Source organism: Myotis yumanensis, unplaced genomic scaffold, assembly GCF_028538775.1.
Source record: "Myotis yumanensis isolate MYYU_CA2020_CCGP unplaced genomic scaffold, mMyoYum1.0.hap1 SCAF_6, whole genome shotgun sequence".
NCBI classification, from domain to species: domain Eukaryota; kingdom Metazoa; phylum Chordata; class Mammalia; order Chiroptera; family Vespertilionidae; genus Myotis; species Myotis yumanensis.
Genome location: NW_027223757.1, coordinates 74,086,845 through 74,110,526, shown reverse-complemented (window position 1 = coordinate 74,110,526; position 23,682 = coordinate 74,086,845). Strand labels below are relative to the sequence as shown.

Here is a 23,682-nt window from a genome sequence, read left to right as displayed (position 1 = left end):
AGAAGGCAGTGAATTTCTGTGGCACCCAGGACAGGTCAGTCAGTCTGTCTGTCAGTCAGGCATTCATTACTGACGCTAGTCATGAGTCCAGTGCTCTGGGCACTCACACTCAGGGACCCAGTCACAGGCCTTGCTGCCCTGAACCTCCCAGGCTGCAGGCATCACTGCTGGGATTTCCAAGGTTCAAAGAGGTTATGTCACTTGCTCAAGCTCAAGAAGGAATGTAGACAGGAAGACGGTACCAGAGGAACGTGTACCTCACCACTGCGGTCCTCAAGAGCTGTGTGGGGACTTACGTCATTTATTCCATAATACTTTGAGCCTAGGAAGAGTTCATTAAGTCTCAAAAGGTTAAGTCCCAAATTCACCGCAGGACTGAGTCCAGAATAAATCATGTTATTTTATGGTTCCATCACATGTATCTACTTAATGTGAGGCCAGAAGGCATTTTCCCATGACTGCTCACAGAGGACTGCTCACAGATGACTGCTTCCCTTTTGTTGTATCCATCTTTTCTCTTCACTAGTTTAGCAAGAAGAAGCATGGCCCTCTAGAAAGGGGCCTATCCTTTTCCTGCTAAATGTCACTGGGTGTGTCCTCCATCAATCTGAACAATAATCCACCAATCAATTTCCAGTATTGCTTAATAATAAATGTGACCAATAAGCATTATAATAGGAAAGATGACTACTTTGTAGGCAGTTTTAGAAAACTATTGGGAAATAAAAATATCTTGAGGAGGACTAGTAAAATATAATGTCTGAAAAATCACTTCCATTAGTCATTAATTAATATTACCATGAACTGTTCTCTCTCTTCACCTTAATTCTAAAGTGACACCAGACTCCAGGGTCTCTCCACCAATAATCAAGTCTGTGGAGCGAGCACTGGCTGACTCAAACGCAGCAGCAATTTCATGAAGTCTTAGAGATGATAAAAGGGTCTCACATTCTCTTAAAATTAATGACAGTAAGTGAAATAATAATAGCTAGCATTTTACAAAATGAAAATATAAAGAAAATACGTACAGTCTCATCAAGCTATGTGTGTCTTCCTAAAGAAAATATCTGTGACCTTCATTAGACAGGACCAAATATGTGATCAAAAGTAAGTCACTTGTCCAAACCAAAGAATGGAAAGTAATGTGCTATTTTTTCAGGCTAATTGATTCACTAATTTATAATAATAAAAGCGTAATATGCTAATTAGACCGGACAGCAAAACAACCTTCCAGATGTCCTTCCGGATGACCTTCTGAACGAAGCCAGGGCTGCGAGGGCCGAGGCAGCCCCTGAGGCTGTGAGGGCCGAGCCCCTTGCATGAATTTCGTGCATCGGGCCTCTAGTCATTTCACAATTACTTACTGATCACCTACTCACTAGGCACCAAACACAAGAGACACAATAAACAAGAGAGACACATCACTGCCTCTAAAAGGCTTATAGCCAAGGAAGGAGATTACTGAAAAATACTTACAAAAAATATGAGTATAAACAGTGACCATGGGGTGAATGAAAAATTATGGTCTATTTGGAGAATTAACAAAAGTAACTGATATTTGAATACTGACTCTGTGAAAAGTGACATATTACTAATACTAATAATTATACTGTGGTTTCTGTTGCTTCCAATGTCTTTTTCAAATATACTTTTATTGTTTTCAAAGAAGAAGGGAGAGGAAAAGAGAGAAACATCAATAATGAGAGAGAATCATTGATCGGCTGCCTCCTGCACACTCCACATTGGGGATCAAGCCTGCAATCTGGGCATATGACCTGACTAGGATTCAAACCATGACCTCCTGGGTCAGAGTTTGATGCTCAACCACTGAGCCATGCCGACTGGGCTGCTTCCAATGTCTTGCAATTAAAAAGGCTTTAATGTTTTAAGACTTTGCACATCATCCTGTTGTAACTTCAGAGCAATGCAGAAATTGAGATGCTCATGAACAAGTATTAATACAGAGGTATAGAGCCAAAGAGGCAGGGCATGTAAATAGAAAACAAAAAGCAATTTGACTTGGCAGGACTTCAGCAAAATGAAATAGGAAAACAGAGTTAAGACTGGAAAGGAAAAAAGAGCCCAGGAAAAAAGCCTTGAAGCCTAGGCCGAAGTTTCCTGACCTTTTCAGTGGGGAGAAGGGAACTCTAAAGAAGTTTGAGAAGGCTGGTATTTCTGGGAGATTATTTTAGGAGTGGGAAAATACAGGTTGACCTCAAAACATGTATACACACTTTAACAACTGACAGCTCAATTGATGTCTCTTTCTTTTCAGCCAGACTAAGCTTTGAACAAAGGAAATAAGCCAGTCAGAGACAGACAAGTATCACATGAACTCACTCATATGTGGAATCAAAAGAACAAAATTAACTGATGAACAAAATAGATCCAGAGACATAGAAGCATGGAACAGTCTAATGAATTGCAGTGGGAAGGCTGGGGTGGGTGGGTGTAGGGGGAAGAGTTTAACCAAAGAACTCATAAGCATACTAGAGGCCCGGTGCACGAAATTCATGCACTTGAGCGGGGGGTGTCCCTCAGCCCAGCCTGCACCCTCTCCAAACTGGGACCCTTCTTTAAACCAGCAGTCAGATATCCCTCTCACAATTCGGGACTGCTGGCTCCCTACTGCTCGCCTGCCTGCCTGCCTGATTGCCCCTAACCGCTTCTGCCTACCAGCCTCATCACTCCCTAACCACTCCCCTGCCAGCCTGATTGATGCCTAACTGCTCCCCTGCTGGCCCGATCGCCCCCAACTTCCCTCCCCTGCCAGCCTGATTAGCCTGGTTGCCCCCAACTGCCCTCCCTTGCTGGCCAGTTTGTGGCTGTGGGCACAGCCATCTTTGAGGGCAGGGCAGTCAATTAGCAAATTCCCTCCTTATTGGCTATGGGTGCCGCCATCTTTGCGAAGGTGTGAGGGTCAATTAGCATATTGCCTCTTTATTAGATAGGATAGGAATAACCCATAGATTATAGACAATGGTGTGATGAAGGCCTGGGGGGCAGGGGCAGGAGCTGGCTGGAAGGGGTAAATGGGGACAAAGGGGACATGTGTAATAGTTTCAATAATAAAGATAAATTTAAAAAAAACAGAAATTCATCCTAAAATGCTACTGGAAGTTTGAAAACACAGTTGAAGTAGAAACACTGCCTTTATAATCATTCAAAGTATATACTAGTATACATTTTGGGGGGACAGAGGGAGTCCCTCCAAAATATATACACACTTTAACAGCTGACAATTAACTTAATTTTCTTTCCTTTTCAGGTTTAAATGATTTGAATATTGGGTGAAGCCAGACTAAGGTTTGAACAAAGAGTATTTATCCACTAGACCAGTGATTCCCAAAATGGGCGCTACCACCCCCTGGTGGGCGCTGCAGCGATCCAGGGGGGCGGTGATGGCCACAGGTGCATTTGGGGGCGATGAGTAACTGCTATTAAAATTTAAAAAAAATTAATTTCCAGGGGCTGAGTAATATTTTTTCTGGAAAGGGGGCAGTAGGCCAAATAAGTTTGGGAACCACTGCACTAGACTTTGTTATGGGGATACATAAAAGATAAAGTTTACGATACAAAACTGGCAATAGTTGACAAATTGGGGGCAAAAAATACTGAACAAAATTATTCTTGATGTTTGTGATATCATTGCTTCACATTATCAGCAGTGCCTGGACCAGAACATTCATCAGTTTGAAAATAGGCATTAACAAAAAAATTATTCATTTCGTTAAGATTATTTTAAATTTTGAAAATGAACTGTATATTGATAAACACTGGCTTTATAATCATTCAAAGTGTGTGTACATTTTGGGAGACATCCTATATATAAAGAAATAAAAAAGAGAAACAATGCGTATGGATATCATTTAAGGGACTATCACAATAATTGGTCAATAAGGGTGTGGGTTATTAATGTATCAATGGGACTGAAAAGAAGAGGTAGGAATATGCTTTACAGAGGACTAAGAATTTGTATGAGCTAGTCACTGACTAGATATGTTGAGCATTCAAGTCCAAGATTTCAAAGGGAACAATTGAGCTTTTAGCATACAGTAGGATGGACAATGAGTGATTTTGAACCCACTGGTTTGAGGTACTGGTGGTACATGTAGCTGAAGCTCACCAGAAAAGGGAGGACTAGAAACACAGGTTTGTATCCTCTTAGAAGTGACTATTAATGTTGGAAGGAGAGGCAAAAGAGCACAGAGAAAACTGCTGAAGGCAGAACCTCAGGGGAACCTTAAACTGAGTGGGGGTAAAAGATGTCAGGGACAAGCCTTATCCTCTGCTCATGATGCTGAGCCATATAATCAGGTGGGATCAACATGGAATTCTAAATAACTTTTTAGGACTTAATTTATATAAGATATTTCATCAAAGAGGTTTTTCCTTAATCTTACCTCAGTGTATGCGCTATAATTTTGTAAGAAGGTAACAAATTAATAATTATATCACAATGCACATCACATTGTTTTCTAAATCTTGGCAAGGCTGAATTAAGGACCCAGATAAGGAGTTATGGATTACATACCTGTGGTACCCATTTGGAAGACACAAAGCTGGTCACTTCTATTACAGACAAGCCAGTTTGGGAAAGTTGATTGATAAATTCAATTTTTATATCTGTAGGAACTATAACCTAGGAAAACATTGAAAGTTATTTTATAATTAATGTGTATAGGATCTGTTGAAACATAAACAGAAAATTACTTCTTAACTGAAGGCAAATCCTAGTTAAGATTTATAAATTCAACTAGCAATGAGAACAAATATTATATTGTAGCATATGAAATATAAGTCTTTAGAGTTTAAAAAAATATGAATATTTAATTTATCATTTAAAATAAATTGTGCAAAAGTGATATCAAGCTACCTTTTCATTCTGCAATCCATCTCGAGGTCCAACTTCTACTATTTTAACATACTCGGGGAGTCCAGATAACGGGGATGCTTCCTGTAATGGAAAATACAAGGCAAAGAAAACAGACAACCATTAAACCATTAAACTTGCTGATTAGAAAAGTCAAACTATTACAATTTGTAAAATTAAATTCTCACCCCAGAATTTTAAAATGGTAAGAAATCAATGCAATACTACATAATCCAAATACCAATTTAATGTTATTGGCAAAATGAGATTTTTTTTTCATAACTTCATGATATTCAACCTAATTATGATAAAATTCAAAGATCAATTGCTAAGATACACATGGAAATGGTGATTTACTTGGGATCTAAAAAGCAAACCTGTTGGGTAATTGTACATGTGATGATAAACTAACCATTGTTAGCGTTCATGGAAAAATTAGGTGTTTTTATTAATAGACTTCTACCAAGCACAGTCATACAAGATGATGTCCTCTATCCCCTGGTACTTGAGGAATGTGGAATTGGTATTCCGGCTTGTGCTTGGAAACCGGAGGCTAGAAATGAAGGTGTCCTTTTTCTTTTTTTTATCACACAGCACAATCAGCACCTAAACACAGAACCCCCAGCCCAGTAGGACCTAGCGCTTGACATCGTACTGGGAACAGCCGAGCTCCAACCCCACATAACACCCTGTCCTACCTTTCTGCCAAATTTGAAATGGCAAGAGGGTCTGGACCCTGGAGCCTGTGTCCCTAAACTAAGTAGTATGGACACACCTATTTAGGACACTAGTTTAAAATAGAAAAAAATAGGAACAGCCTTTCTAAATGTCACATTGCAATTAAAATTAGAAGTAGACTACACCTTCTCAGACTGTACCAGCACAATGTCCTGGTATCTCTGAGGCAAGTTAAGTCTGGGTAACTCATTATCAAGTTCTTCACAGGGATACCTGATGGAGTCAACCTAATCAGCAGGACCTGTACTTCAAGGCTTTGTAAATTTAGGTCAACCAATTTATAGTTTCACCCTGTCCTTGTAACATGGAAACACACTAGTGAAGTGACAGTTTAGCATGCAAAATCCAGTTTGTTTCTATAGAAAAATGCTCACTGGCTCTTTTAGAGTCCAAAGCAGTTATTTGGTTTTATTAGCATCCTCTTCTAACTAACTCAGTAGAAGAACGCAGATGCTTCCTGTTACAATGTTTACATACCACCCTCCACCATTTCCATGAACTCTGGCAATTCAATATGCAAAAATTAACCAAGAAGAAAACAGAATTCTCATGTCTGCATCTTCTGAGCAGATTGTGATGCAAGCGTTAACTTGGAAGGTGGAGGGTGGACAGGGGAAGTATGGCCGTCCTGAGCTTTAGGCTCAGTCTGGGATAGCAGTCATTAAATCATGCTTTATATCCAGAGTGGCCATCATTTCAACCAGGCAATAAAGGACAGGCATGGATGGCATAGAAAAGTGGAGTAAATAAAGAGAACCTCTTTCCTCTTTCTTATTACCTCCAGTCCTAGAACTGCAAAAGATGAAAACCAAAACCAAAAACAAAAACAAAAAAAACAGAACTAGGTAATCTTAAGCCATGTGGTGTCATTATTGCTGTTTGTAAACTCAAGCTGTATTTGCAACAGCAATTAGCTCAGAGCATACATGGAGGAAGAGTACTCCTTTATAAAACAGCAGCATTTAACCAGAATGAAAAGGAAACTATGTTTTTTAAGCTGATAGCAATATGATGTGTACAATTAAAGAGCTTGAGACTTTCCAATACATCATCGTTGTAGCTAGCAGAAGTAACAAGCAATCTGAAGAAATTACAGACACTACCAATGATAGCCATTTCAGTCAAAGTAGAATATATGCTCACTTAATATTATTTTAGATTTCTTCTTGAATCTAATGCTACCATTACATCTTTCAGCTGTGGGTACTTATTAACTCTACCTGAATACCTGAGAAATCAGAAAAAAGTCAAAATGTGTTCAGTAAATCAAAGAGTAACAACTTTTCCTTTTTAACAGAAAAATCTACACTAATAAAAGAGAAACATGGTAATTAGCGTACGACCGCTACCCTTCCCATTGGCTAATCAGCATATCCTTATGCAAATTAACTGTCAGCCAAGATGGCGGCCGGCAGCCAGGCAGCTGGAAGCTAACATGAGGCTTGCTTGCTCCAGTGACTGTAGACTCCAAAGTTCCCCACCTGACTTGCAGGCCTCTGAGCTGCAACTCTAAGCAACTATGTACAATGTTGCAAATAAGAAGCTAAGCAAAACCCCAGAAACCAGCTTTCATTCAGCCAGGTTCAGTCAGCTGGACCGCAACATTGTATCGATGTTTTCAGCAGTGAGGCCTCAGAGCTAAAGTTGGCCCAGAATAAAAAAAGAAAAAAGAAAAAAGAAAAAAAGGAGCGGTTGGGAGCTTCAGTCACCTGCTTCCGGAAAACAGCCCTCAGCCCCTCACCCAGACTGGCCAAGCACCCCAGTGGGGACCCCCACCCTGATCCAGGACACCTTTCAGGGCAAACCAGCCAGCCCCAACCCGTGCAGCAGGCCTCTATCCTATATATAAAAGGGTAATATGCCTCCCAGCACCGGGATCAGTGGAGCAGTGAGGCTCCTGGCACAGGGATCAGCGTGACGAGGGCAGCGCCCAAACCCCCTGATCAGCCCTGCTCTGTGCCTGATAGGGGGGAGCTCCCCAATCCCCTGATCGCCCTGCGGCTCTGTGTGTGACAAGGGGCGGGGCCACAACCTCTCTATCCGCCCTGCTCTGTTTGTGACAGGGGAAGGCGCCCCAACCCCCTGATCAGCCCTGCTCTGTGCCTGATAGGGAGGAGCTCCCCAATCCCGATCGCCCTGCGGCTCTGTGTGTGACAGGGTGCGGCACACCAACCCCCTGATCGGCCCTGCTCTGTGTGTGACAGGGTGCGGCGCCCCAACCCCCTGATTGGCCCTGCTCTGTGCGTGACAGGGGGCAGCGCCCCAACCCCCTCATCGGCCCTGCTCTGTGCGTGACAGTGACAGGGGGTGGTGCTGCAACCTCTCCATCGACCCTGCCTTGAGTGTGACAGGGGGCGGTGCCCCAACCCCCCAATCGGCCCTACCCTGAGCATGACTGAGGGTGGCATCGCAACCTCCCGATCCGCCCTGCTCTGTGCATGACGGGGCGGCGCCCCAACTCCCCAATCGGCCCTGCTCTGAGCCTGTCCAGGGGCTGCACCTAGGGATTGGGCCTGCCCTCTGCCACCCGGGAGCAGGCCTAAGCCAGCAGGTCGTTATCTCCCGAGTGGTCCCAGACTGCGAGAGGGCACAGGCCGGGCTGGGGGACCTCCCCCGCCCCCCCCCCCCCCGAGTGCACAAATTTTTGTGCACCGGGCCTCTAGTAAATAACATAAAAGTCAATTAACACATGCTCGCTGAATATGTGTAATGTGGGAGCCCCATCTTAAGATAAGGGAGCTGGGAGTAGCAGGTACATTTCTATAAGATAAGGGAACTGAGAGCTGCAGAAAGGTAGACATTTACAGAAAAAAGGGAAGGGAGCCCCTCATTCAGAGAGGGAAGAAGAAAGCCCAGAGGGAACAGGGAAACAATAAGGGAGAAGAAGGAGGGAACCTTAGTATACTTCACTTGAGGTTTGAGCTCTGGAGTTGCTATAGTAACCAATCTAAGGGGGACAGTGACCAATCAGAGGGGATATCAAGGCACAAAGATCTGCAGCCTTTATATGCTGAAGGAAAAGGGACTTAGTGGGACTCTTCCCTCCACCCCCCATATGCTTGTTTCTCAATAAATTTCCACCTTTTGCTAAAGCACCTTTCTTCCGTGGTTTCATTCTTCGATTCCACCAGACAAAGAACCCAAGAACCATCCTGCCTATAGGAACACCATGTGTTCCAGTCCAATTTTCCCATATCACCATCACCATGCATGACCCTCAGGGTGTGTTCAATAATTACTTTTATTGTATTAGTGAATCTCTTTTGTCACTGGCTTCATTAAAATTGACATTTTTTCTCACTCTATTGCTATAGTTTCATAAAAATTCTCTCTTAATCTTGTTATTCCAAGATTAAAATCCTTCAGCGTTTGCCAGTCACCTTCAGAGAGATCAACCGAAGGTAAAAGATGATTCATGACTCGCCTCTCATCATCTACCACACTCTACTTCATGCAGCCTATGATTTTAGCCATGCTAAAGACATGTCTTGCTCATTTTCACATCTGTTGGTTGGAAATACCTTCCATGTGTGGAAAAAAACTTTCCACCAAACTCATTTCTCTTCTTCATGGACATAGGACTAGACCACGTTTCTCCCCATCTAAGGATAATGTTTGAATAAGTTCTAGTCAATGAAAGTGAATGATATGTACCATTTTTAAGCTTGGCCCATGAAAGTATCCCACACACATTCCCCCATCTTCTTTTCCCCTCAGCCAGCTTAATGCAGATGAGTATGGCAAATCTGGAAGCTAATGAAAACCAAATAATAAAAGAAAAAATATATAAAGGTGCCTACATCCCCAAATTACTGCTTAAATAAGAATTCCATGCCAAGAAGAAAAAGAAAATATTTTTTACTTTTATGGACAAAAATAAATGTCAGCTATTTCATACCACTGAGAGTAGAGGTATAGAGTGGACCTCAGTTCTCAAAATTAATTTATTCCGGAAGGCTGTTTGAGAAGCTATTTGTTCAACAACGGATTCATTTTTTTTCCCATTAGAAGTAATGAAAATTGAATTGATCATTCCAGACCCCCAAATGATTCCATTTTAACCTTTCTTATATACAGATGTCTAATGTACTATTTAATCAATAAACAAACACTATTTTCTTAAGTTTATTGAACTACCCCTACTAGCCTTAAATGAATCTTCTTCAGCACTTATTCCAGGTATGTCTTTCAGGAGGTCAGCTGAAGCATCTTTGCTTTTCTGCATATCATTGCCCCTGAAATGCTGTCACTGGCTAACTCCTTTTCCTTTATCCAAATTAATAACAGTATTTCTAACTCTTCAATTGCCTCTGACCATTGTTTCTTTCATACCTTTAGCAACATTCGCATTCTTGATAGCCTCTTTATGTTTTAAAATTGTGCCAGCAACAAAAGAAAAAACACCCACAAAATACAAAAATATTCACAGCACAATTTCCTGAGATGTTAACAAGGCAAGGTTTGGCTCTAAACACACTCATGCTGGCGCATTCTCTCCTCTGTGGCCTGGGAAACACTTTTTGTTTTGCTGATGTATCAGCATGAAAGGGGTGTCAGGTCAAGAACCGGTTTTGTTCAACAACGGAGACATTTTTCATTTCACAACTTGGCTGAGAACCAAACTGCTCAAGATGGGAGACATTTGAGAACCGAGGTTTGACTATATCTCTTATAGCTTCTAATTATGAAGAGTGACGAGTGTGCAATTTTGCCCGACATGCAAGCTAACAAGTGAGCCTGCCTTGGATGCTGACAAAAGGCACTGACTCCTAGGTCAGAAAAGAAGAAAACTTATTAACTCACAACAAATGGCAGTAGCTAGAGGATAAGTACTTGTGCTGATTCCCCATGCCTCAACTCTCACCGAAGGAAGCAAAGTGGACCCTATGATGCTTGCACAGGCAATCAGTTGCATTCCAGGAAAAGAATTCCAAGCACAGACAACCTGAATCGTTAGTAATGTACAGTAAGAATATCTTCCTTGGCAACAGAGGTAGACATTATGTTTATTATGCCTGGCCCATGAGCATGCCTGCCTTTTGATTCAAAGGAAGACACTATATCTACGATCTAAGGCTTTAAGCACCCAAGGCTTACCCCTTGTTCCAGAAGTATATTTCTATCATTCAGAGCTATTCCACATACAAAAATCCTTGTAAAGATAGTCTGGAAGAAAGGCAATCATGCCTCTACTTGCAAAACATATAGAAATTCAAAACACCCATGGACAACTATTTTCCATATCCACTCCTCATTTTTATACCATCTTTGTGTATGGCAAATTCTCCTGACAGTAAATTACTCTGTTGGCCCCTCCAATGAAAAAAGGCCTGGACCAAATCTGTACAACTTATACCATAAGATATTTAATTAAGGCTACTAGAACTCCAACTAGGAAAATCAGGCCAACCCCCAGTACTGACTTCAGCCATGCCTCCACCTCCCAAGGGTCCTTGGATCCACGCAGTTGAGTAAATCCGAAGCAGTAGTGGCTGCTGCATCAGAAGCTTAGGTTTACTTTGTGCCTATTTTATGACAGTGGATATGTTGCCACAATCAACACTACAGTTTATTGATCAGCAATGGTAGTCAGCCAGGTGATGGAGACTTACTCAGCAGTATGACTCCAATGGGCCTCATCAGAGTATGGGCCTCAGATGATTGAATCAGCCCCTCCCCCAAAGGTGTCTTTAATCTGTCAGGTACATAAATTAGGCCACTGATTACAAGCCAAGTCAGTAACAATATGGGAATGGCTAGGAGTTCTGCTGAGTAGAGAGATCACATGCATTTGCAGTTCTGCACAGCTGCTGCAGATGTTGTACAACTAGTAGCCCAGCGGACATCATCAGGTTTCAGCTTAGCCAAAACGTCATCCAACCAGGCCCAAGCGTTAGGGAGAGCACTGTGAACAGAAGGCCCCATTGAGCCAGTACCTTTGTTTCTGGCAGTGGCGTGAGCAGGAGAGGGCAACTGCTACTTTTTCTGTGTAAAGCTGAGACTGCACTGGGGACAGGCTGACCACTTTCTTGAATATAATTTTCCTTTCCATTAGTGAGGTCTGTTGAAATTGTCCTACCTTGTTAATCTTGAGCCCGCATTGACCCTCCCTTCCCCAATGGAAATAGGGCCAGAGAATCACAAGGTCTCCTTGAGTCAGGTGTCTAGTTTCAATAAGAGCTCAACAGCAAGTTAACACCTGACTTTCAAAAGATACCTGGTAGCTGTATCAGGGCAGTAGGGATCCACATCCCCAAGCAGCACTTCTAGGTGGAAGCTGCCTGACTTTGTCAGAAGTTCCAATTTGTAAAAACTCCAGTAACAGAGACTTGTAGCTCAAAGAGGTCAGAAGAATCTGAGGAACCCCCTCACCACCCACCTAAAGTTATGTTCACTTCACAACATGCTCTTCCTAACTGAGATAATTCCCTCTGGCACTTATGAGGCATAGAATTGCAATCATATCATACACTAATTTTTACTATACATTCAGCTGTGGAAGCAACCAAAGTACACTGAACTGACCCCAAAGGCCCCACCCAGGAGGTTACTTGGGCTTCTCCTTGCCCACTGTGAACACTGCCCAAACCCCATCAATTGAATCAGGACTCCCACACCCACAGGTCTGAGTAGGGTGAAGATTTTGGCATTTTTATCCAAGAAAGCCATAAAAGTTTGAGTTCTTGCTCTTCCCCAAAGTTCTCCAGCATACTCAGATGAGTGATCACGAAGAACCAATAATCATTTTCCTTAAAGCAGTTGAATTAGGAAGGTTGGGAATCAGGGGACACAGAGGGAGAAATCAGCTCCAAATTAGTAAGCAAGGCACATTTAGTTTCAATTTCAGGCAGTATAGCAGCTGCTGACCAGCTTAATGAAATGAATTTGTAATGTTATAATTCCACACCAAGTCCTATATTGAACATCATAATTATAAGTAATGACACCATCTACTTCAACCTTGGGAACCCCTGAGTTGCATTGTTTTCCATCAGGATAACAGGGTTTGTTCCATCTGGCTGACGGGGGCTTACCTTGCACAAACTTCATTATCAAGAGAACATCTTTTAAATCTTCATCCAATTATAAGAGCTATGGGAGTTTTGCAAGATTACAAGGCTGACTATAAAATTTACTACAATTCCTTGGGTCTCTTCTCAATTGCCAGTGGGTTGCATTTCAGGATTACATATACAACCTGAGGCAGTAGGACCCACATGTTAGTCAATGACTCCTCAATAGTTCCTCACAGGAGTTTGTCTACCCCAGTGAAGTCTCCCAAAGAGGGCCGAAGTTCCCATACAGCAGCCAGGACTCACAGCAAACAAACAAACAAATCAACAAACAAAATATCACAGAGGCCTTTGCTACCATCTCCAATTGTATCTAAGTTTGGCATGACAGACTACAGGACAAGCTAAGCTGTCAGAAAGCCCATTATGTTGGCCAAGTTTCTTCCTTCTACATTCCCAATAACTGCTGATTGGAAGAGGAAGAGAACCTTCAACCCACACAGGACTCATCTTAGTGCTAGTTGTTACTATGGGTGGACCTGAAGCTGACTACCCAATAGCCAAAGAAGTTCCCCTGTTCTGAGCAAAGTTAGCATGACCATGGCACCTCTAGGCCTTTGCACCTACTTCCCAGAAACCAGACTGCAACTATCATCCCAACCCCTCATCATTAGCAGGCAATTAAGTAGAGGAGCATTTATTGCTCAAAAAAGACTATAATGTCTGGCCAACATGTTTGTTACCAATTCCCATGGACTTTCCTCAAATTCCTTTAATCCACTTGAAAATTCCTCATTCTTCCCTTTCAGAAAGTCATGTGTCCCTTAGCATTATCTTCATTAACAAAACTGTCAAAACCTGTGAAGGGCTGAGATTTTATTCTATATGCTAGGTAACCCTGCCACAGTTTTATGGATGCTGGCAGAAGATATGTGAGTCTTGAATCAGGGACAGAAGGCTTTATTTTCATCTTAATAACAGTAGCCAGAGCATCAACATTTTCTTTCACCTGTTCCCTGAGCATCACAGGAGCTCTACCTGGGGAACCTGAACACTTCATCATGACCAGTAAGCATAATAGCCCTTTCCTCCAGAAAGGAACACTGTCTCTATCCGTCAAGACTATTTGCAAGAAAAACACCTTGAAAAGGTATTTTCAAAGAAAGGTGATCAGTGCCTTGCTAGTAAGACATGAAGAAATATGAGAGCTCAATGAAGAATTGTTTCTTAACACTATTACCTCGCTTAATACTCAATTATTGTCCTTAACCAAAACTCTTACTCATTACCTAAGATTCAATTTATCATCTACTCAAGAAAAACTTTTCTGACCTCTCCAGATAGAATTAAGTACTTTAATTAATATGATATCATAATACTATGTAGAGACCTATTTTAAAATGCATCCGTAATTACTTCTTTGCCTGCCAATTTCCTATTTTTCTTTCTTTTTTAAAAATCTTTATTGTTGAAAGTATTAAATATGTTCCCATTTTAGTGTTTCCTATTTTTCATATGAACCTTCAGAGTCACCAGAGTGGACACCTCCCAACTACTTGGTAACTGCTTGTTAAATGAATAAATGAAAGAATGAGTTCATTCACATCTAAAATTTAGAAAAGCAATGTTGACCTTTCATTTAGCCATCACACACTAGCCAATATTATGATAGTTATTAAATATATAAAAACAAACAAAATCCCTGCCCCTTCAAGCTTACTTTTCTTATACTCTGAGTATATGAGTTTATAAATGACTTGTAAGTTTCAAGGAATTGAGTTTAAAAACATTGTCTGCAGGTGTCAGCAACATCATCCTTAAACAGGCCTATAGTCTAAGTTTATTTTTATGGCATTGAATGTCCCATGGTACTGAAGTCAGTATATCCTGTTTAATGTGGGATAGTGTATGATACTAGTGAAAAACAAAAGATTTATTATCCAGAATGAGAGTTTCAAAAAGCCATGTTTTATGGCTGAGTGTATGCCCACATTGGAATCAGATTTCTAATGGTTCACTTTCATAGAGTAAGGACAAAAGCAATACTATCTTGCACTTCTATGCTGCTTTATTATTCCAAAGCACTTGTCTATCTACATTTCATCTGCGAAGCTACCCTATGAGGTAGGCAGAAATGAAAGAGAGATTAAATGTCTTTCTAAGTTCCCTGGCTCCTATTCTAGTTTTCTTTAGGATGAGATTAAATACATCACCAAATATTGAGCTTTGGTTAAAAAAATAATAATGAATCATTCTTTACTGTAGAACATAAATACACTGCTTTACTCACATTTTTCATTCTTACCTAAAATTAAATGGAAGACCTATTTTGATGGGGATTTCTCTGAAATCCCTCTGTGTGTTTATATATATAACATATATATTATTACATTATGTGTTATATAACACACACACACAGATATATAATTTACAGCAGTCATAACGGTTGGCTTCTATACATATAATCAACCCTTTCTGATGGTGACGGATAGGATTCCTTATTATTCAAAAGACAAGCACTACTGTTTTCCCTAGGAAAATAACACCATCCACAGTAGAAATTTTCAGAAAAAATTGTTACATGTTCCACTCCATTTCTGAAGGAGTCATTTTATGTGTAAAAAGTCTGTATGGATACTGAAATATCCCATTTCATAGCCAGTATTCTCATGGAGAACTGCTATCAATGATCAAATCAAATACTCCCACTCCACAGATAAAATCTGAATTAGGAAATTGTATGATTTGCTTTTGAAATTAAATTTGACGTTTTAAGGGGGCATTAGATGTTCGACACTTTTCCAAAAGAATCTAATTTTGTCATCTCCTCTGAAATATGTACATGCTGCAGGGTAACATTAAACCCTCCGCATTCTGATATTTGTTATTTCTTAGATATTAATTCCTCTTTTAATCAAATACAGGGAGAAACACATAAAGCATTATCACTAATGAAGCAGATACCCATGAGAACCTGGGTCCTCTGGAGCAATTTAAGGACATTTCTCTCCCAGGGTGCCTTTCTGGGATGAAAGGCTGGGTCAACAAAGCTAATGTTTGAAACTTTTCTTTCAGAATATCCATGTCCCAAGGTTGATTCAAGGGTAAGCTCTGGCTTTTTATTAAATCAAAAGGTAAAGGAAGGCAACCACTTACTTTTCAACATTTTTTGGCCGAACAGAAGGAAAAGTGAAATACGTGCAGTACTTTTGCCCAACTGCTTTCAGGCAATGTTTGAACAGAGATTAAAAACAAGCTCTAAAATCGTGAACATTAGTATGTATGCTAATGCTTGTTCTTGGCATTCAATGGAAAATTAGTGCTGGATGTCAATGTGACATACAGCACGATCAAATATTGATTCTTTCTGGAAATATGTAAATTTTATGAGTACTTAGATAAATAAAGAAGTTACAAAAAAAGCATAAGGATAATATAATAGGGCATCTGTCATAATAAATGAAACATAACAGAATGGCAAACAATATGAGATTGTCTTCATTTATTAGAATTAAAAAAAAATGAGGCTCTTAACATCTACCACATAAATTTACTTCCCAGTTATATAAATTCCATTTCTAAAAGTGTCTTGAGCCCTAGTTGGTTTGGCTCAGTGGGAAGAGTGTCGGCCTGCAGACTGAAGGGTCCTGGATTCAATTCTGGCCAAGGGCACATGCCTGAGTTGCAGGCTCGATCCCCATGTGGGGTGTGCAGGAGACAGCCAATCAATGATTCTCTTTCATCATTGACGTTGCTATCGCTCTCCCTCTCCCTTCCTCTCTGAAATCAATAAAAATATATTTAAATAAATAAATAAATAAAAGTATCTTGAACAATAAATGCATACATATGCATTTAATAGTCACATAGTCATCCATTAATGTTTTAATACAAAAGAATAACTGTATTATAAATAAAATAGTATGACGACTACAAATGGAAATGTTAAAATAGATTATGTGAACAGTTTATGAAACATGGATGGTAATAAATAACAGAAACAAAACAAAAGTGAGATGAAGCACAAGGAGAAACAAATTGAAGAAATCAAGAATAGTACATATTTTTTATTTTATTTTTGACAGTAAGAACAGTAATTTTTAATGCAAGAATCCAATAACTGATCCAATAAAAACATTAAAATAAATGAAAAGAATTCAAAAAAGAAAAATGTCTATGTATTCACAGAACATGAGATCCTGCATATGCTGTTAGGCTTCTTTAAACAGTGGCTGCTATTTACAGTAGTTAGTTTTCAGAAATAAAATGATTTATTCTTGAATTCATGGCAATTTAAGAAAATAAAATAAGTCTTAGGAAGAATTAGCTAAAACTCTCTATGTATTTTTCATTACTATTATCATTACTATTGTATTAATGTTTAATAGTAATCATAAAAGTGTTAATTAAAAAATAAAAAGAAAATGTTTGGCTTGAACTATTTTAAATATGGAAAGTTTTCTTTTTCTCAATTATATTTTTGAAACCACTAAGGTTGTTTTTGCCTTCTGTAAATACAGAAGCAGTCAAGCACTCATATTATTAGTCATAATATGCTAATTAGACTGGACGACCTTCAGACAAAGCTGGGGCTGCAAGGGAAGACCGGGTACCGGGTGCCTGCCGGCAGCCGGAGAGAAGCCTGTGTCCTGAGTGCCAGAGGGAAGCCAGTGCCGGCAGCCAGGGGAAGGAAGGCTATATTTGCATGAACTTCATGCATCGGGTCTCTAGTATATATAAAAGGCTAATATACAAAGTGTCCTTGTGAGCATTTGACCAGGATACTGGGAGTTCTATCGCTTGCTATGATGTTCACTGACCACCAGGGGACGGCACGGAATGAAGGAAGGCCCTGGCCGGTAGCCTGCAGCCAGGGAAGGGAGGCCCCAGACAGCAGCCAGAAGGAAGGCCTCAGCCACCAGTTGGAAGGTCCCAATCATCCCTGATCACTGGTCAGGCCTAGGGACCCTACCTGTGCACAAATTTCATGCACCGGGCCTCTAGAGTGTGTGTGTGTGTGTGTGTGTGTGTGTGTGTATTTGGAAAAGCTGAATCTCCCAGGATAAAATGTGATATGCCATTTAATATACCAAGTTTCACCAGGACAATATTTTTAGAATGGTAAGTTTCTGAAAGCAGTGATTTAAAATAGAAAATGCAACTAACTATATAACGCTTTTTGTATAAGCAGAATGACCTTACAGCCACTAAGTTTAAGAAAACTGTCAAAATAGATATTTTTGTCAGAGTTTTAGAGTGCATATCCCCAAGGTGCTATAGCAGTGCTTTTGCTGGGGAAGCTTGGCTTACTATTTTGGCTAACTATCCATTATTCTAAATAGTTATTTAAATTTAGGTCGTTAATATTATGGACAAAAACAATTACATTGCTTTACATGACTCTTAGTTATGCCATATTGGTTGTATAACACTGACAAATTGGGAAATGATATCAGAGATAAGCTATGAGTTTCTGGTTTATAATACTTTCAAATACAAAGAAACTACTCGACCATCCACAGAATCCATTTGAACTTTGAGTAAATTTTTTAGATCTCAATAAAGTTTCTCCATTAGAACACTTCCTTATGTAATATGTATTTTCTGATTGGCAAAAATAAATCAAAATGCCTCAGTAGCTGCATAGTTACAGACATACGCCAAAAATTATTAGAAAATAACAAAACAGACAATCTAAGGAATTATTATAGCCTATACTGCATGACATGTAAACAGTTTTGGATGTTCTGAAAGGATGAAACGTGTGCTAAAGGTAGCAGAATCAGAGGAAGATAGAAATACTACCCTATGCTATGTCTACTATGCCTATAGTGGAGGTTTTGGTGTGCTGCTCCATTACCCTTTCAGGATGGAGATATTCCCAGATGGTGAAGTTCTGGCAGCTGATGCATTTCCTTGAACCCTTTTGCAGAAAGTACCCAAAGTCACATCTCTTTCATGTGACCATCCAATGAGTGGTAGATGCAGGTATGCAAAAGCGCAACCTCTTTCTCTCAAGGTAGTATAACTCCGAAAGGCCAAACATGCTCCAGGAAGCCCCATGGGACTGACAGAAGCTTTTGCTGTGACTATATCATGATTCCAGCTCTCCCTCTACCTAGTCCTGCTTCCCTCACTTTCCCACAGGCATGGAATCAACAGCAACAACTTCCTGCACACAACTCTTTACCTGAGAATCTGTTTCCTGGGAACCAGACCTTAAAAACTGGTATCATAAGTTAGCTGTGGACGAAGTCTTTAAAACAGGTTTCAAAGCAAGATTACTTGTTATTTATTTTTCAGTTAGTGCTCATCCACGGAAAAATGTGGGATATTAATACTCTTCGGTAACTTGTAGCAATGCAATTGTTAAAAGATTCACTAGTTTTCAATCAGGGTGTTTTTCCCCGCAGGGGACATCTGGCCCTGTCTGGAGACATTTTTGGTTGTCACAATGAGCACTATTGGCACCATGTGGGTAGAGATCAGGAACACTACTAAGCATATTATAATGCACAAGACATGCCTCCACAAGCAAAGAATTACCAACCCAACATGTCAACAATACTGAGGTGGTCTACACAAATGAAATAAATACAGGTTGTAATTAATCAGTCAGGTGACAATAGCTGCCTGAATAAAAATTCCCTTACCTGGTTTACAGAACAAAAACCAACTGCCTGAAGAAAAAGCCAGATTCCTATAAGGAAGATCCTCTACTACTTTGGAAACTTTATATAGTATTTTATCTAATGTTTCCCCAAAGGAACCATTTATTTGAGTAAATGTACGCTTGGCAGAGGGGAATACCAAACATTGCGGGCTCTTGGACAGAAGGCCCAAGTTGACATTGATACCTGGAGACCCACGATGTCATTATACACCCCCCACACCTTGTTAGGGGAATAGGTGGGCCATATAAATGGAGTCATGTGCCTCTGTTTCCCCTTGGTCATTTCCCAGTCTCAATGTATAATTGGAATAGGCATACTTGGTAGTTGGAATAGCCACTATAGTACAGTTTTTCCTTGACCTATGATATAAGAGCTATTATGGTAGGGAAGGGCAAGTGAGAGTTTCTGGAACTGCTTATTCCTCCTTTTCAGCCAAGATAGTCAAGGAAAAAGAGAGGGAGGGAGGAAGAGAGGCAAAGGGAGGGGAAGAGAAAGAAAAGAAAAAAGAAAAAAAGTATCATGGGAAAAGTGGGAAAAATTACAGAGATTATTGCCATTCTTGAGTATCAAGAGTGAAGGGCACAGGGGTGATGGTCCCATCATAAACCCACTTTAATTTTCAGCTTTACTTAAGTTTAACTGGCAAGCAAAATTGTCAGATATTTAAAGTATACAATGTGATCAACTGACACACATAAACATTGTGAAAGGATTCTCCCATCCAGTTAACACATCTACCACCTCATATATTTACCCTTTTTTGGGTAACAATCTCTAATTCCTACCCTCTTAGCAAATATCAATTATACTAGAGGCCTGGTGCACGAAATTTGTGCACTGGAGGGGGGTTGTCCCTCCAGCCCGGCCTGCACCCTCTCATAGTCCGGGAGCCCGCAATTGATCGCCCCGCAGAGGGAGGCCCCACCCACCTGACACAGCCCGCCGGTCGGTGGCCTGGGCCTCTCTCTTTGCGGCAATTGTGGAGCCCCCCATTGATCACCCTGCCAGCCGGTGGCCTGGGCCTCCCTCAGTGGGGTGATGGCCGGGCCACCAACCAATCACATTGCACCTGCCTTGGCTGGCCTGGTGCCGGTGGGTGTCACAGCATGGTCATCCAGACGGTTGTTCTGCTGTTCAGCCTTTCAGTCTATTTGCATATTACGCTTTTATTATTATAGATAGTACAGTGCTATCAACTTTAATGACCTTATACAATATACACTAGATCCTCAGACCTTATTTATAACAAAGTGTGTACACTTTTACCAACCTCTTCCTATTTCTCCCACCCCGTAGTCCCTGGCAACCACTTTTCTACTCTCTGATAAACCTACTTTAATCAGCAAAACCAGGAAGATGTTAAGATTTTGAAGGTTGACAATGTATTACTACAACCTCAATCCCAACTGTAGCTTTTGTGCTTCTGTGCTAGTTGTGGTAACTTTCAAAAACTAACACTGCCTCAGGTGTGTGTTTATCTATATCAGTGGTCGGCAAACTGCAGCTCGCGAGCCACATGTGGCTCTTTGGCCCCTTGAGTGTGGCCACGAAGTTTCAATTGCACTGTACGTGCGCGCCCGCACGTGGTATTTTGTGGAAGAGCCACACTCAAGGGGCCGCAGTTTGCCGACCAGTGATCTATATCTATATCTATAACTATATCTATATCTATATGTATCTACATCTATATCAGCTACATCTACATCTATATCTATACCTATCTTATCAGGAGATCACACTCTTTTCTATACCTGGTAGAAAAGAGAACATAAACAATTCTCATTTGTTTAGGACAGACATTATATGTTTGTAGAATTTTCACAGGGATATATTAATTCTCCTATCAGCTCTCATAATATAGTTCAAGGAATCTGGATATTCAGCAGAACATCATGTTGATCCATTACATCAACGAATAGTTCAAGTTTGAACAGTATGAAAAGATACTCAATTAAAGTGCATTAAGAAATTATAGAATTAATACAGCGGACATTTTTGTGCAGAACAAAACAAAACAAAAATTACTGCTGAATACCCAGAACAGAATTCAAAGTATTAAATAGACTGAAAAATATCATAGGAAATCTATCTCTGTGGGACATTGTATTGGTCAAAAATGTCAATACTACCACTCCTCCATTTCAGACTCAGGGTGGACAACAGTAATCAAACATGGACGTCTTCACACAAGTCCAGGTATGGTCTCTCCTAATCTTCCCAGTACAGCCATCTACCTCAGTATATACAAACCAGGTAAATACTATTCGGTAGATACTACTATCTAGCTCCAGGGATCCACTATGATCAATGATTGAAAATGGCAGGCAAGACAATAATCTATTTGTCATAACTGGTATGGTGAAGCATTCTTACCATTATGTACCTCATTTATTCCTCTATAAAATAAAGATCATAAAACCTATAAAGAGTTGTGGCAATGCCAAGAATAGTGTTGTATACAGTAGCCATCAGACAAATAAGAGTCACAGGCAATTTTTTTCCCATTCATTCATTTAATTCTGACTGGGCACATATGCTAGAATACAGTCAAAAGCCTATTTTGGTATAGATTCAATTTTAAAAGAATTACTTCAGTTAAAATATTCCTGAAATGAAACATTAGTTATTCTAGTAGCTTTGTTTCTAATATCACTACTGAAGCAAACAGCAGTCTCTTAGAGACAATTAAAAGAGACTATTTTCTCCTAAAAGGATGTTGTAGTAAGCCATCCAGTGTAGTTGTGAAAAACTGGAGAAAACCCCACCTGGCTCTACCATGTACCGATGCACAAACCTGAGAATATCATTTAATTACTCTTCCTCATTCTCCTCTTTTTAAAGTAGAAATTTACCTCTCCTCTAAGCCAAATGTCATTGGCCCATAGTTTGCTGTAAAGATTAAAAGAGACTGTGAATATAGAGCATTTAGCACACTGCCTGGTGAAGAGTTAATACTTAGTGTTTATTGTTTGCTTTTCTTAGGGCTAACTTGAACGTGACGGGTTTTTTATAATACTTTGAAAGAAGGACAGCTTGAACCTATTCCATTTATCATTTAAAAATATGCCTACTTTTTAAAAATCTGCAATGAAAGGAATCATTGTTGATAGCAGAACAGATTACCTTACATAGTTCTTGCCGCAATCAAAATAATACATGGAAATTATTCAAGGTCTTTCAGTAAGGAGCTCAAAACACTTTGGAGACATTATCCCATTCTGGAGTCTGCCAACAATTTTATCCACCTCCAGTGCTGACACCATCCACTCCACCCATCCTGTTCCACTTGGCAATGTCAACCTCAGTTTGAACCTTTGAGAGGCAACAGAGGGGCACTCCATCATGAGGGTTAATAAGAGCCCATATTCAAAACCTGGCTGGATAATGCCATAAATGAACACAGGAGTCACAGCTATTTACTTGTTGGAAATGTTTTTATGGAAAAAATATAAATTTGAAAGGCAAATTAAATACATTAGTAATTCTGATTGGCATCACATGCTCACAGGCAAGAGTATCTAAAAAGCCTTATATCCTCTGCACAAGCTAGATTTTAATTTCTTTGTTCACCCCAGGGAGTATCCTATCAACTTCATAGAGTAGTTTGGGGTATAGATCTTGTGGAATGCAGAGCTGGTAGGTAAAAAGTTAAACATTCACACCACACCATAAGATTTAAGTTGACCTGTTCCCTTGAGAAAAAGAGACAAGAGACTTCACATAGCTTTAAAGTTACTCAGTTGCTCATTTTGTCATCAGTCTTAGAGTACACTGATTATTCTAATTGATGTTATAGGTAATAGAAAGAAAAAGCTTATTGACCTCAAATCTATCTATACATATATACAATGGAATTTTCAGAAACCACATCATTTGGGACATTCAAATTATAAGAGCAATGAAATATACTGAGAGTAATCAAAGCAGTAGAAGGTGGCATAGACAATTCTGAAAAATTATGCTAATGCAAAGGTCCCTTGAGGAATGAAGCCTAGAGTAGGGGCCCTGCTTACCCAGGGCTAAGAGTGGTTCTGTGTAAAAGTGAGACTTAGTTCATTCCTCTACAACCTATCATCCTACAGGTCTCTTCATCTCAGTAAATGGCACAATTTTATTCTACACTGCTGCTATAGACTGAAAGTTTGTGTCACCCCAACCAAATTCTTACGTTAAAATCTACTAGTAATCTTGATTTGGACTTCCCGCCCCCAGAACAGTAAGAATACATTTTTGTAGTTTATAAGCCACTCAGTCTATAGTAATCTGTTATAGCAGTCCAACAGACTAAATTAACTGCGAAAGTCTACGTGTGGCCTCATCCCTGACTCTTCCCTTCTTTTTGTACCCCACATCAGGTCCATTAGCAAAACAGTTCTATTTTCCT

At 40.1% G+C, this 23,682-nt stretch overlaps 1 protein-coding gene across 2 annotated transcripts in view; it reads right to left on the bottom strand.

Moving 5' to 3' along the window:
• Positions 1-23,682, bottom strand: part of HMGCLL1 (3-hydroxy-3-methylglutaryl-CoA lyase like 1) — a 164,739-nt gene that overhangs the window by 110,811 nt on the left and 30,246 nt on the right. For both annotated transcript variants that reach the window (XM_070418368.1, XM_070418367.1), the window contains exons 2-3: positions 4,877-4,957; positions 4,535-4,642 (exon numbers count right to left, since the gene is read on the bottom strand). In XM_070418368.1, coding sequence (XP_070274469.1) covers positions 4,535-4,642; positions 4,877-4,957 — 189 coding nt within the window. The remainder of the gene's footprint in view (positions 1-4,534; positions 4,643-4,876; positions 4,958-23,682) is intronic.